The sequence below is a fragment of the Nerophis ophidion genome, linkage group LG13 (genome assembly GCF_033978795.1).
Source record: "Nerophis ophidion isolate RoL-2023_Sa linkage group LG13, RoL_Noph_v1.0, whole genome shotgun sequence".
Taxonomy (NCBI): domain Eukaryota; kingdom Metazoa; phylum Chordata; class Actinopteri; order Syngnathiformes; family Syngnathidae; genus Nerophis; species Nerophis ophidion.
This window is the reverse complement of record NC_084623.1, coordinates 28,582,621-28,597,827: the sequence shown is the minus strand read 5'-3', so window position 1 is coordinate 28,597,827 and position 15,207 is coordinate 28,582,621. Positions and strand designations below refer to the sequence as shown.

At 43.6% G+C, this 15,207-nt stretch overlaps 1 protein-coding gene across 3 annotated transcripts in view; it reads right to left on the bottom strand.

Annotated features, from left to right (window-relative positions):
• Nucleotides 1–15,207, bottom strand: part of ftcdnl1 (formiminotransferase cyclodeaminase N-terminal like 1) — a 48,614-nt gene that overhangs the window by 11,503 nt on the left and 21,904 nt on the right. For 2 of the 3 annotated variants that reach the window (XM_061918723.1, XM_061918724.1), the window contains exon 5: nt 6,052–6,240. In XM_061918723.1, coding sequence (XP_061774707.1) covers nt 6,052–6,240 — 189 coding nt within the window. Of the gene's footprint in view, nt 1–3,879; nt 4,451–6,051; nt 6,241–15,207 lie in introns of those variants that run through there. The other variant, XM_061918725.1, reaches the window with a different exon arrangement.

The following is a 15,207-nucleotide window of genomic DNA, read 5'->3' as shown; positions in this document are numbered from 1 at the left end:
CAGCATGTAAAACTACATGTAGAGAACATTTTCCAGGAATAAAAGTAAGTGGACATAAAATTTCTGCAAGAGCAGCAAGTGGTGAAATTTTGACAGTAGCAGAAACAGAAAAAGTATGGTTGCGAGACCAGTTAGGAAACTCATGTAGCATGCCAATCATAAATTTCCCAGACTGTCCAGTAAACCTACTATGACGAGACATGATGGGTATCAGATAATGAAGGAGGAATGACTGTTAAAAGACGACACCAATTAGAGAGAGGAGGCATATGCGTACTGGTAGGAGTAGGAGGACCCAAATACTTGTACTCCCTTGATCTGAAAAATACACCTCCATTAAACACAGCAACAGCGTTGCTAAATGAGGGAAAGAAACATGTGACAATAGAAGACAGCATGACCATTGATGAATTACATGTGACCATGTGGTACAGAGACGGACCAGATTTTGGCTTCAAAAGAAATTAGAGAAAGAGACTCCAGGACACATCTGGACACTGACGGGGAAGCAGCAGCTGGTGCGGCTGTAAAGCTACCTGCACCCATGTCGGCCCTGTTCAGAATGTATACTGCACCACATATATCACTGTACAAAGATTATGACATGAAATGGAAATATCTAGGAGCATTAGTAACGAAAGGAGAATATCTGACTAATTGGGAATAGACCTCAGACAAAACAGAGAAACTGGAACGATAAAAACAAGTCTGTTCTGGACTGTAACTCTACAAAGTGGAGTACATCTGGAACCCGACGCAAAACACTGACATCTGCTGCTGACTGAAGCTGAAGAAATACTTATAGACCAAATACCAAAAGGATTTTGGTCAAAAGGACATACCGATGTGGGTAAAATTTAAAATATACAACCAGTACAAATCAGACCAATATAGATAAATGCAGAATATAGATCATGCATAAAACCATATCCACTAAAACAGGATGCATTACAAGGAATAAAACATGTAATAGAAGACCTAATCAAAGCAGGAGTTATAATAGAATGTGAGGACTCACCATGTAATACCCCAATATTTCCTGTTAAAAAGCAACCACCCTCAGGTGGATGGCGAATTGTACAAAAATTGCACGCTATAAATAAGGCAGTAATACAACGTGCACCATGTGTACCAGATCCATACACATTGATGAACAATCTAAGAACAGATGCGACACATTTCACAGTGATTGACATCAGTAATGTATTCTTCTTGATACCAACACATAAAGAAAGTCAATTTTGGTTTGCCTTTACTTATGAAGGGAGAAGATAAACCTATACAAGACTACCTCAGGGGTATGCGAAAGGTCCGACAATCTATTCAAAAACCATGCATGCAAACAAATTATGTAATTTCTAGGATTAACTAATTACTGAAGAAGTTGGAGACCAAATTACGCTGAAATAGTAGCTCCATTAAGTAATTTATTCAATGAAAAAGATCTAAAACTGTCATCACCTGTAGAAGGCAGCATTCTGTGAAATAAAAAGAAAATTTTTTTCCAGCACGTTAGCCTTACCAGACTATAGCAAACCGTTCATACAAATGGTAGACTGCAGAGGCCATTTTATGACATCCGTGTTGCTACAACAGCATAGTGCTAAATGAAGGCCTGTGGCCTACTTCTTATCTAAATTAGGCTGTGTAACATGCGCACTTCCTCATTGTGTGCGAGCTGTAGTGGCAGCATCTATGGCAGTTGATAGCAGTAGTCAAATTGTATTGTTCTACCCATCCATCCATCCATTTCTACTGCTTATTCCCTTTGGGGTCATCGGAGCGCTGGTGCCTATCTCAGCTACAATCGGGCGGAAGGCGGGGTACACCCTGGACAAGTCGCCACCTCATCGCAGGGCCAACACAGATAGACAGACAACATTCACACTCACATTCACACACTAGGGCCAATTTTAGTGTTGCCAATCAACCTATCCCCAGGTGCATGTCTTTGGAAGTGGGAGGAAGCCGGAGTACCCGGAGGGAACCTACGCATTCACGGGGAGGACATTCAAAGTCCACACAGAAAGATCCCGAACCCGGGATTGAACCCCAGACTACTCAGGACCTTTTTCCATTGACCGTAAAAGTGCCTCATGCTCTGTCGGCACTATTACTACAAACTAATCTAACGTTCTTATCGCCAGCTGGACACTTATCCTGTATGGCAAAGTTACTATCTCAAATACATCTGACAATAGAGAGATGCACAACATTTAATCCAGCAACATTAATTCCTGACCCCAGTGATGGAGAACCACAAGACTGTCAACAGTTAGCAGAACAAACAACTAAACCCAGACCTGACTTACAAGACCAACCTCCCACGGAGGGAGAAGTACTGTTTGTAGACGGGTCTGCACGAAAAGGGGAAGATGGAAAAAATAGAACAGGATGTGCGGTTGTCACAGCAAATAAAGTGTGGCAAGCTCTCAAATTACCATCAAATTACTAAATGCAAATTACTAGTGACATGAATGATATACTAAAAAATATGCAGCAACAAAGTCATCCAAAAGAAAAAGATCAACGGATAAAAAACAAAGCCACATTGAACAATGTATGTCCAGACAATAAACCAATCTTACCAAAACATCTTTATAAGTAGGCATTAGTATTGAGCCATGGATGTATTCATGGCTCAACAGGAGGGATACGTTCCCTTATACGGAAGGAAGTTTTACCTCTTATTCAAAACATTTTTGTAAGGCATGCATGACCACACACAATCCACAGGGGAATATGCGCCCACAACGAGGCCAATTCCCCAAACCACAATACCCATTCCAACATCTATGAATGGATGTTATTGAACTAAATAAGAGTGAATGAAAACAGTATTGTGTGGTCATAGTAGATGCATTCTTTAAATACCTGGGGAGCATGTCTGACACCTGCTCAATGGATGACGAGATCCAGAACCGCCTCAAGCAAGCATCAGCATCTTTTGGTCGTCTAAGGAGAAGGGTTTTTCAGAACAGCAACCTCAAACTCCATACCAAAGTGCTTGTCTACGGAGCAGTATGCATCACTGCATTACTGTACGGATGTGAGGCATGGAGTATCTATAGCCGCCATCTGAGAAGCCTGGAGACTTTCCATGTAAGATGTCTGCAGAAGATCCTTGGCATCACATGGAAGGACAGAGTGCCGCACACAGAAGTGCTGGAGAGGGCAGGCAGCTGCAGTGTGGAGTCCATCATGACCCGACATCAACTCAGGTGGTTGGGGCATGTCATCCGAATGCCCAGCCATAGACTCCCACGCAAAATCCTCTATGGCCAGTTGCACCTAGGCCAACGCAGTGCTGGTGGGCAGAAGAAGCGGTTCAAAGACCAAATGAAGACCACACTGAAGAGATGCCAGATCAACCCCTCTTCACTGGAGGAACTTGCTTCCTGCCGAGACCTCTGGCGCTCCCACTCCTCACAGGGAGTGGATTATATAGAGGAACAGCGCACACAACACCGTGCAGCAAAGCGTGCGAAGAGGCATGCTCGCCGAGCCACCCCTGCTCCCCCCAGCACCTCCTTCACATGCCCGGTCTGTAACCGCATCTGTGGATCCAGGATCGGACTGTTCAAACATCAGCAGACTCACAAATAAAAGAAGATGGTCATCATCGAATCGATGGACAACCATTTGCAAGTAAGATGCATTCTCAAAATGGGTGGAAATATTTAGACTTAGACTTGGACAAACTTTAATGATCCTCAAGGGAAATTGTTCCACACAGTATCTCAGTTACAAATGATGGAAAAGACAATGCAAGTAAAAGCAATATAAAATATAAAGCAATATAAAATATAACATCTACACATAATATTTACATAACATATGTACAGTATATGATATATACTGATATATTATATTATATGTTTATATCATATAATCAATATATAACAATTACCATGTACTATATTACGATATATGTAACAGCTGCAGCTTAAAATACAGAGCGGAAAACAGACATGAACAAAGAGAAGTAGCTAACATAGAAGGTGTCAGGCAATAGACAGATATCATCTATTGCTGTATGGCAAGTGATTATACAGCTGGATGGAGTGCGGAATGAAGGAGTTCTTGAATCGAACACTATGGGAACGAAACTGAAGGAGCCTGTTGGAGTATGAACTCCGCTGTCCCTCAATTGTCTGGTATAGTGGGTGGGCAGGATTGTCCATTATGGCCAGCAGTTTGTCCAGTGTCCTCCCTCACTGACACAAACTCCTCCAACTTTTGCTGATGCTGCGGCCCCAGCAAACCACTGCAAAGTACAGGGCACTGGCCACAACAGACTGATAAAAGATCTCCAACAGCTTGCTGCACACATTAAAGGACCTAAGCTTTCTCAGGAAAAAAAGAGTCTGCTTATGCTCTTCTTGTTAACAGCTTTGCAGTTGTCCTTACAGTCCAGTCTGCTGTTCAAGTGGACTCCCAGGTACTTGTACTACAGGAAAAGCAGATGCACTAACAGTAGCAAAAGCATTATGCAAAGATATGGTACCAAGATATGGTATACCTAAAAAAACTATAGAGTGACAATGGATCTCATTTTGTAAATCAATTAATCAAGAATATAAGATCACTATTCCACATTGAATTTGCATTTTGTTGGTGAAAAAAAGTGCCATGTACATGTACAATGAATTGATTAACAAGGAGCCCGACTTAAACAAGTTGAAAAACTTATTCGGGTGTTACCATTTAGTGGTCAATTGTACGGAATATGTACTGAACTGTGCAATCTATTAATAATAGTTTCAATCAATCAAAGTGTGTGCATGTGTGCGCAATAGCTCATGGACACACACATAGATTAACTTTCGGTTTTGTTGGACTGAAGCCCAAGCAGCTATCCTCGGGTGGGGTAGTAGGATGGATGTAAGCACATGAGCAGTGGGACCTTCTTAACAGAACACGCCAGATTTTGAGGAACTTGGTCTTCTCTCAAGCGCTGGTAATGCTAATGTTAATGCATACTTCATTTGTATACTATCATAAAGCGCAACAGTATTTAAGCAGCACCGATCACATATTAAGAAGAAATTAATATTTTTAGCTTCATTAGCTGCATCGGACAATTAGCCATATATATATATATACCCGTAAGAACGATTTTGGAAATGATAATTTACATACTTTATCCGTTTTCAAACGGTTCCGGTCATATGCAGTACAATGGCTGATCAAACAAAACAGAAGTCATTCTCATGGACCCGCTAGATCCCGAAGCCAGTTTTCCAATCAGCTAAATTGACTAAACTCAATGTTTTGGTGAATTCACGAAATTGAAACAATATAAAAAAAATGCCATTGTAAATTAATAATACGACCACGGACACTGGTAAACATTTTAGCATATTCACTAATGCTGACAATCCTTGCTTGATTACATTACGATAGCATGTACAAAAGTGCCTGAAAATACGGAAACACAGACTACAGACATCACAAATAGGACGGTTTACTCAGTATAAATTGCTTTAGATATATTGTACAATTTACAAACATTACTTGGACTGATGAATAAAGAATCCTTTCAAGCAGAAACGCTATAGACAAATAGTAGACGAAACAGAATATACTTTCGTTTAAGGCACAAAACTTGTTCATCCCTCAGCACTTGTAGTGAACGAAGTCATCCAAAAGGTGGGTCTATAGCACAGAACAGTAACACACCTTTTCAGTTGTGTCTGTCGGTGTTGAAAACCTTTTTTGTTAAATACAAAACATAATAGCTGTTAATGGAAAAAATACATAAATGATCTGCACCGTTTTATAAGCCGCAAGGTTCAGAACAAAGGGGGAAAAAGTGTCGTATAGTTAAACAAATATGGTACATTGTTAAAATTCCATTCTCTCCTCCCCGCTTTATTCAGATAACAAATATAATAATAAAATAACCTGAGAGGACATTCAACACATAATATCGGTGGTATTCATAGAGTTTTTGTGTGATTCAAATGTATGTTCATGGTAAAAAATACTCTTATTCCAGCTGATATGACATGTATACTGAAGCCTACTGTACCTTCAGGTTGGACTCACCTGTGAGGCCAAAGGATTTCTGTGGTATAGGTCCCATATCAGGTTTGATGCTACTCAAGTCCAATGTCTTCTTGAACCATCCCATCTCCCTTCTCCTTTGCGCAAGGCCGCGCTGAAGTGGCTCGTCTGCCCAGCCAAAGAGGAAGACACTCGTTCCTTGAACTCGCTTGGTCAGTTCCTCAGCAACAGCTGGAATGGCAGAGAAGGCAAAGCTAGACACGTTTATTTATTCAGCACAATTCGTACACAAGGCAATTCAAAGTGCTTCACAGACTATCAAAGGAAGGCAAAAACTTAAAAAAGTAAATATTCACAACTTAAATGGAAATGTGCAAGCAGATAAAATAAGTTCAGTTGTTGACATTATACGAGAATGTAATAGTTCCTAAGTCTAAGTCAACGCTTGTGGGCCAGATCCGGCCCGCAAATTAATTAGCTATGGCCCCCAGGATGACATTTGATAAGTATTCGAACCGGACGCAGGCCACAGCTGTTTTGCACCAATACTCCATCAGTGTTGGCACTAAAATTTTTTAAAATGAGGTCCCAGGGGCCCCATCAAGACATAAAAATGGGATCCCACAGTAAGTTTTTGGGGTCCCACTTTTTTGTAACCGTTTTGAAAACAAATGATATATGTATGCATTATCCAGTTATATCTGACATTCTATATTCCATCCATCCATTTTCTAACGCTTATTCCCTTTTGGGGTCACGGGGGGCGCTGGCGCCTATCTCAGCTACAATCGGGCGGAAGGCAGGGTACACCCTGGACAAGTCGCCACCTCATCGCAGGGCGACATTCTATATTGTGTTTTGGAAAATGTGTGTCATAAATGTTACTTAATTTATAAAAATAAAAAAATTCAAGATTAAAGATTGTCTATTGTCATATGTACAGTTAAACAGACAGTTTGCCGTACAATGAAAATCTTACTTTGCTAGTCCACCCTTCAAAGTAAGATTTTCATTGTACAAACGAAAACAATTGTTTATGCAAATGTAAATTTATTCAGTTATAAACAGGGTTAGTGCATGTGCCTTGCCTCACAATATAAAAGTCCTGAGTAGTCCTGAGTTCAATCCTGGGCTCGGGATCTTTCTGTGTGGAGTTTGCATGTACTCCCTGTGACTGCGCGGGTTCCCTCCGGGTACTCGGTTTCCTCCCACCTCCAAAGACATGTACCTGGGGATAAGTTGACTGGCAACACTAAAATTGGACCTAGTGTGTGAATGTTGTCTGTCTATCTGTGTTGGCCCTGCGATGAGGTGGCGACATGTCCAGGGTGTAACGTGCTTTCCACCCGAATGCAGCTGAGATAGATTCCAGCTCCCCCTGCGACCCCAAAAGGGACAAGCGGTAGAAAATGGATAGATGGATATAAACATTCATTAACTTACTTCTTTCCTTCATTGATATTAACTGCCGTAATTTTTTTCGATATTTTTATCGTAATATTTTCAGGATGCTGCGATGAGATGGCGACTTGTCCAGGGTGTACGCCGCCTTCCGCCTAATTGTAGCTGAGATAGGCACCAGCGCCCCCGCGAGCCCAAAGTGAATAAGCGGTAGGAAATGGATGGATGGATGGATTTTCAGAATGTGTTTGTTCTAATTATGGCCAGAGTAAAATAAAGAAAACAATCTGAAGTTGTCTTTATTTTTTAGTTTTAATGCCATGTTTTTAATAGTCCGGCCCAGTCATGAGGGCGGTTCTCCTGCCTTTTTTTCCTCTTGTTTTCGTACTCCCCTCCCCTCTTGTGTCTGTAAGTCTCTTACTCGGTCATCAGTTGCAGGTGTGCTGGCAGTCATCCGAGCCCACCCTCTTCTAATCAACCACCTGACTTAAACCCTGGATCTCCACCCAGCCAGTGCCAGTTTGTCCGTTGCCTGCGGTAGAATCTACCCCCGAGCTCACTCACTCTGACCTTTGCCCTGAACCTTTTGTAATTCCTGTTTTTTTGTATTTCCTCAGGTGGTGGAAAGACATTTGACCCGGTTTTCCTGGAGCTGATTTTTCGTTTCTACTGATTTATTTTCTCCAGTGACTTGTTGTTATTAAATTTAGAATTTTTTACTGATCTGCACTTGGATTCTTATTTTTTTTGAGACCACAACAGGCCAGCGTGTGCACAGATTTTCCTCCATGTGGCCCCTGAGCAAAAATGAGTTTGACACCCCTATACGCATTTCAACAAACTAAGTCCTGGGATCCAGATATGTCTTAAAACAGTTAAAAGCAGAACCAGATATATCCACCCAGTTTTTTAACCTCTGTAATAAGATAGTATGGTCAACTGTGTAAAAAGGCAGTGCTCAGGTTCTTCAGAACCAAGACGAAGAGTTTTCATGCGGATGTGTTCAGGCGGATATCATTTGTAATCTTGATCGAGGCAGTTTCAGTGCTGTAGTGAGGCCTACGCTTGTGGATGGCTTCCGAAAGCGCCTTATTACAGTGAAACTTGCCAAAGGACATGCAACCAAATATTAACATTGCTGTATGTATACTTTTGACCCAGCAGATTTGTTCACATTTTCAGTAGACCCACGATTCATAAAATAATCATTATTCATGAATATTTTTTGTGACCAACAACTATGTGCTCCAAATCACTCTATCACAAAAAAAGAGTTGTAAAAAGTATTGGAAACTCAAGACAGCCATGACATTATGTTCTTTACAAGTGTATGTAAACTTCTGCTTGTGACTGTATATATATATATATATATATATATATACATATATATACATATATATACATATATATATATATATATATATACACATATATATATATATATACATATATATATATATATATGGGCTTCACGGTGACAGAGGGGTTAGTGCGTCTGCCTCACAATACGAAGCTCCTGCAGTCCTGGGTTCAAATCCAGGCTCGGGATCTTTCGGTGTGGAGTTTGCATGTTCTCCCCGTGAATGCGTGGGTTCCCTCCGGGTACTCCGGCTTCCTCCCACTTCCAAAGACATGCACCTGGGGATAGGTTGATTGGCAACACTAAAATTGGCCCTAGTGTGTGAATGTTGTCTGTCTATCTGTGTTAGCCCTGCGATGAGGTGGCGACTTGTGCGGGGTGTACCCCGCCTTCCGCCCGATTGTAGCTGATATAGGCGCCAGCGCCCCCCGCGACCCCGAAGGGGAGTGAGCGGTAGAAAAATGGATGGATGGATGGATATATATATATATATATATGTCTACATATGTATACAATATGATATATATATATAAATGTGTACATGTGTGTGTACATACTGTATGTATACAATATGATATATACATATATAATATGATATACGTATATATATATATATATATATATTTATATATATATACACATACGCACCCACACGCGCACAAACACACGCACGCACGGACGCACGCACACACACACACACACACACACACACACACACACACACACACACACACACACACACACACACACACAATAACCAATGTGGCCACCCATTGGTTAGACAATATATCCATCACCGGCGTCAAACCGTTGGGGGATCAGGGGTCAGACGGAGACAAAGAGAGGGCCAATGAGCTAAACCAGTTCTTTAACAGGTTTAACACAGTGGCTCCGACAAGCTCCTGCCCCCACCTGGACCCACTCCAATTTGCCTATCAGCCTCGACTGGGAATGGAGGACGCAGTCATCTACCTGCTGAACCGAGCCAACGCCCACCTGGACAAGCCTGCGAGCAGTGTGAGTGTCATGTTTTTTGACTTATCCAGTGCTTTCAATAACATACGGCCTGGGCTACTGGGTGTGAAGTTGGAGAAGATGCAGGTGGAGACCCCCTTGGTGTCCTGGGTTGTAGATTACCTGACTGACAGACCGCAGTACGTGCGACTGCAGGACTGTGTGTCTGACAGGCTGGTCAGCAACACCGGGGCCCCGCATGGCACAGTCCTCTCTCCCTTCCTCTTCACCATTTACACCACCGATTTCCACTATCAGTCAGCGTCCTGCCACCTTCAGAAGTTTTCTGATGACTCTGCGATAGTGGGGTGTATTGATGATGGTGATGACGAGGAATACAGGACACTGGTGGAGGATTTTGTCACATGGTGTGGACAGAACCACCTCCATCTTAATGTGACGAAGACCAAGGAGCTGGTTGGGGACCTGGGAAGGAGGAGGAGTACTTCAGCGACCCCTGTTTCCATCAGGGGGGTGGATGTGGACATGGCATAGGATTATAAATACCTCGGTGTACACATGGACAACAAGCTGAGGCCCTCTACAAGAAGGGACAGAGCCGCCTCTACTTCCTCAGGAGGCTAGGATCTTTCAACGTCTGTACACAGACGTTGAAAATGTTCTACGAGTCGGTGGTGGCGGGCGCCTTCTTGTACGCCGTGGCTTGCTGGGGCAGCGGGCTAACAGTGAGGGACAGAAAAAGACAGGACAAGTTGGTAGAGAAGGCCAGTAACGTGGTGGGAGTGGAGCTGGAGTCTCTGGCGGTGGTGTTAGAGAGGAGAAGTCTGGCAAAACTCCTAGCCATTATGGACAACACCTCGCACCCACTACACTCGGACCTTGCGGAGAGAATGAGCACGTTCAGTGGAAGGCTCTGACTCCCTAAATGCAACATAGAACGACACAGGAGGTCAGTCATCAGACTGTATAATGCATATGTTCCTTGACTGCACTTAAATGTATAATATATGTGGAATATAGTTATACTATTTATATATTATATATTATATATATAATATATGTTATATATTATCTATTATTATTATTGTCTATTGTGAGTGAACCGTGGTGATGAATTTTCCCCAGGGATCAATAAAGTTCTATCCTATTCTATTCTATTCTATATGTCATTGACATTACTGAGTTCATTAGCATGCCTTTCCTTGGCTACATCCACATGCACATTCAAGTCCCCTGTAAAATCCGTCAAAAAGTCAAAATCTGTGCACACATTTGAAAGTCATTCTGTAAAATCCTTGATAAAGAATAATGTGGTGGTTTGTAAATAGTGATACAAAGTATGGAAGATACTTTTCAACATGTTCAAAAAGGAGTAGGAAGAAGCAGAGATTATTTAATTCTACCGCTATTACACTACATTGCAATTGCTAACATTTTTGTTCACTTCCTGATCTTAATTTATTCACAATATATAATATAGGACCTGGCCTGAGGCTGCTGCCTGTCAGAGCCTACATGGATGACCTCACAACACTCACCACAACCAAGGCTTGCACTGTACGGCTTTTAAGAAAGCTCCAAGAAAACATTGAGCTGGCTTGCATGAAGATCAAGCCAAGCAAGTCCAGAAGCATCTCTATTGACAAGGGGAAACTGTCACACCATCGCTTTCACATTGGTGAGGAACTTATTCCAACAGTCTCCGAGAAGACTGTGAAGTCCCTAAGTTGTTGGTATGATGCCTCCCTCAAACACAAAGAGCAGGTAGTTTAGCTCAGGAAGGAGGTAGCCAGCGGCCTGGAGAACATCCACAGAACCCTGCTTCCTGGCAAGCTGAAGCTCTGGTGCATGCAGTATGGACTACTGCCACGCCTATTGTGGCCACTAACCATCTATGAAGTCCCGCTCTCTAAGATGGAAAAGCTGGAGAGACTCGTTAGCTCATATGCAAGGAAGTAGCTTGGCCTTCCCAGGTGCCTCAGCCGTATTGGGCTCTATGGCAAAGGAATGCTAGAACTGCCCATTTCCAGTCTTTCAGAGGAGATCAAGTGCGCCAAAGTCAGTCTGGAGATGAAGCTACTGGATTCGAGTGATCCATTTGTAGCCCAAGCTGCCCCCATCCTGGCCACTGGGAGTAAGTGGAACCCATTGGATGCAACTGAGCAGGCTAAAGCATCACTCAGACACATAGACATTGTGGGCCGAGTACAGCAGGGGAGGAGTGGTCTCAGCTTTGGGGCCAGTACACCAGCCTGGAGCGAGGCCACACCATCTTAGAGACGCAAGCTGGTTGTCCAGGAGGTACGTCGGGAAGAGGAAGCAAGAAAGTGCGCACAAGCTGTGGCGCTTGCAAAACAAGGGCAGTGGATGGCATGGGAAGGAGTGGAGAAGAGGAAGATCTCCTGAGCTGTGGGAGATGGAGGTATTCAGGGTGAGCTTTACCATCAGGGCTGCCTACGATGTCCTGCCTTCTCCAAAAAAACTGCGCCAATGGTATGGTGAGGAACCCACATGCCCTCTATGTCTGAGTCCAGCAACACTGAAGCACATCCTGGTGGGCTACAAGACCAGCCTTACCCAAGGCCGTTACACCTGGCGGCACAATCAGGTGCTAAAGTGTTTTGCAGCAGTGCTGGAAAGTCTTTTCTTTACGAAGCCACGCTGTTGTAACACGTGCTGAATGTGGCTTGGCATTCTCTTGCTGAAATAAGCAGGAGCGTCCATGAAAAAGACGGCGCTGAGATGGCAGCATATGTTGTTCCAAAACCTGTATGTACCTTTCAGCATTAATGAAAACTCATATGGAAACGGGGGTTTGTAAATCCATCCATCCATTTACTACCGCTTGTCCCTCTTGGGGTCACAGGGGATTTGAACATCAAATATGTTTTCTTTGTAGAAAATGGTTTGCAAATCATTGTATTCCGTTTATATTTACATTTATTTATTTTTTTTGTCCTGTCCAACTTCTCAGGCAACTCATATAGTTGATGTAGATGCCCATATCGGGTGTTCAGATTTACTTTACAAAAGAGAAGTGTAGGATACTTCTCTTGTTGCCTTATTTGAATTTGACTTTCTTAAATGTAATTATATTATCATTCGGTGCAGCCAAGCCGGAGAAGGAGGGGATCGAAAGAGAAAAAATGGAAGACAGAGGGGGAAATTGTGGGGGTAAGAGGGGGATTAGACAGAGAGACAAAAACAACAACAGCAAACACAACAATAACAACAAAAACAATAGAACAACACCAGCACATATGATATGTACACATATGATGGTAAAAGTGATAGCAAAGAAGCAGTTAGTGAAGTAAATATTAATATAGAAATGACAATGAGCAAATGACAAGTGTCAATGCCCTTCCTCCCCGTCATCCCGTTGGTAAGCAACAACATTTGTTCAGGAGGGCGAGGGTCAAGCCAACAGCGAAACACTGAGGAAGGGGGGCGCCCACTTGCTAACCCAGAGGATGCCTTCACCCACTTGACCATCCCACAGAGTCGCATAGGTGTCTCAATTGTACAATTGGGGATTGTAACATCTAGTTCTATACAACAGATCATAACCATTAACAACAACAAAAAATAGAAATAAATAATAATAATTATAATAATAAGTGAATTAAGTTATATTGCTAACGTTGAGATACTGTAAACAAGATTATCAATAAGTTCAGAATGTTTATCATGATTCTTCATCTTTGTACTTTGTAAACACTTAGAGTTTGAACTGTTTCTTAAATTGGATCATAATAGTACATTGTTTGATTTATTTCCTTATACCATTCCATCCATCCATTCATCCATTGATCCATCCATCTTCTTCCGCTTATCCGAGGTCGTGTCGCGGGGGCATCAGCCTAAGCAGGGAAGCCCAGACTTTCCTCGCCCCAGCCACTTCGTCCAGCTCTTCCCGGGGGATCCCGAGGCATTCCCAGGCCAGCCGGGAGACATAGTCTTCCCAACGTGTCTTTGGTCTTCCCCGTGGCCTCCTACCGATTGGATGCTCCCTAAACAACTCCCTAGGGAGCCGTTCGGGTGGCATCCTGACCAGATGCCTGAACCACCTAATCTGGCTCCTCTCGATGTGGAGGAGCACCGGATTTACTTTGCGCTCCTCCCGGATGGCAGAGCTTCTTCCCCTATCTCTAAGGGAGAGCCCCGCCACCCGGCGGAGGAAACTAATTTCGGCCGCTTGTCCCCGTGATCTTGTCCTTTCGGTCATGACCCAAAACTCATGACCATAGGTTAGGATGGGAACGTAGATCGACCGATAAATTGAGATCTTTGCCTTCTGGCCTAGCTTTTTCTTCACCATAACGGATCGATACAATGTCCGCATTACTGAAGATGCCACACCAATCCGCCTGTTGATCTCACGATCCACTATTCCCTCACTCATAAACAAGATTCCTAGGTACTTGAACTCCTCCACTTGGGGCAGGGTCTCCTCCCCAACCCGGAGATGGCGCTCCACCCTTTTACAGGTGAGAACCATGGAGGTGCTGATTCTCATTCCGGTTGCTTCACACTCGGCTGCGAACCAATCTAGTGAGAGCTGTAGATCCCGGACAGATGAAGCCATCAGGACCACATCATTTGCAAAAAGCAGAGACCTAATCCCGCGCCCACCAAACCGGAACCCCTCAATGCCTTGACCGTGCCTAGAAATTCTGTCCATAAAAGTTATTAACAGAATCGGTGGCAAAGGACAGCCTTGGCGGAGTCCAACCCTCACTGGAAACGTTTCCGACGTACTGCCGGCAATGCGGACCAAGCTCTGACACTGATCGTACAGGGAGCGAACCGATACCCCATACTCTCTGAGCACTCCTCACAGGACTTACCGAGGGACACGGTCAAATACCTTCTCCAAGTACACAAAGTATGTGTAGACTGGTTGGGCAAACTCCCATGTACCCTCAAGAACCCTGCCGAGAGTATAGAGCTGGTCCACAGTTCCACGACCAGAACGAAAACCACACTGTTCTTCCTGAATCCGAGGTTCGACTATCCGGCGTAGCCTCTTCTCCAGAACACCTGAATAAACCTTACCGGGAAGGCCGAGGAGTGTGATCCCACGATACACACCCTTCGGTCCCCCTTCTTAAAGAGAGGGACCACCATCCCAGTCTGCCAATCCAGAGGTACCGCCCCCGATGTCCATGCGATGCTGCAGAGTCTTGTCAACCAAGACAGCCCCACAGCACCCAGAGCCTTAAGGAACACCGGGCGGTTCTCATCCCCTCCCCCGGGACCTTGCCACCGAGGAGCTTTTTAACTACCTCAGCAACCTCATCCCCAAAAATAGGAGAGCCCACCACAGATTCCCCAGGCACTGCTTCCTAATAGGAAGACGTGTTGGTGGGATTGAGGAGGTCTTCGAAAAATTCCTTCCACTGATGGTACCTCTAGATTGGCAGACCGAGGTGGTGGTTCCTCTCTTTAAGAAGGGGAAC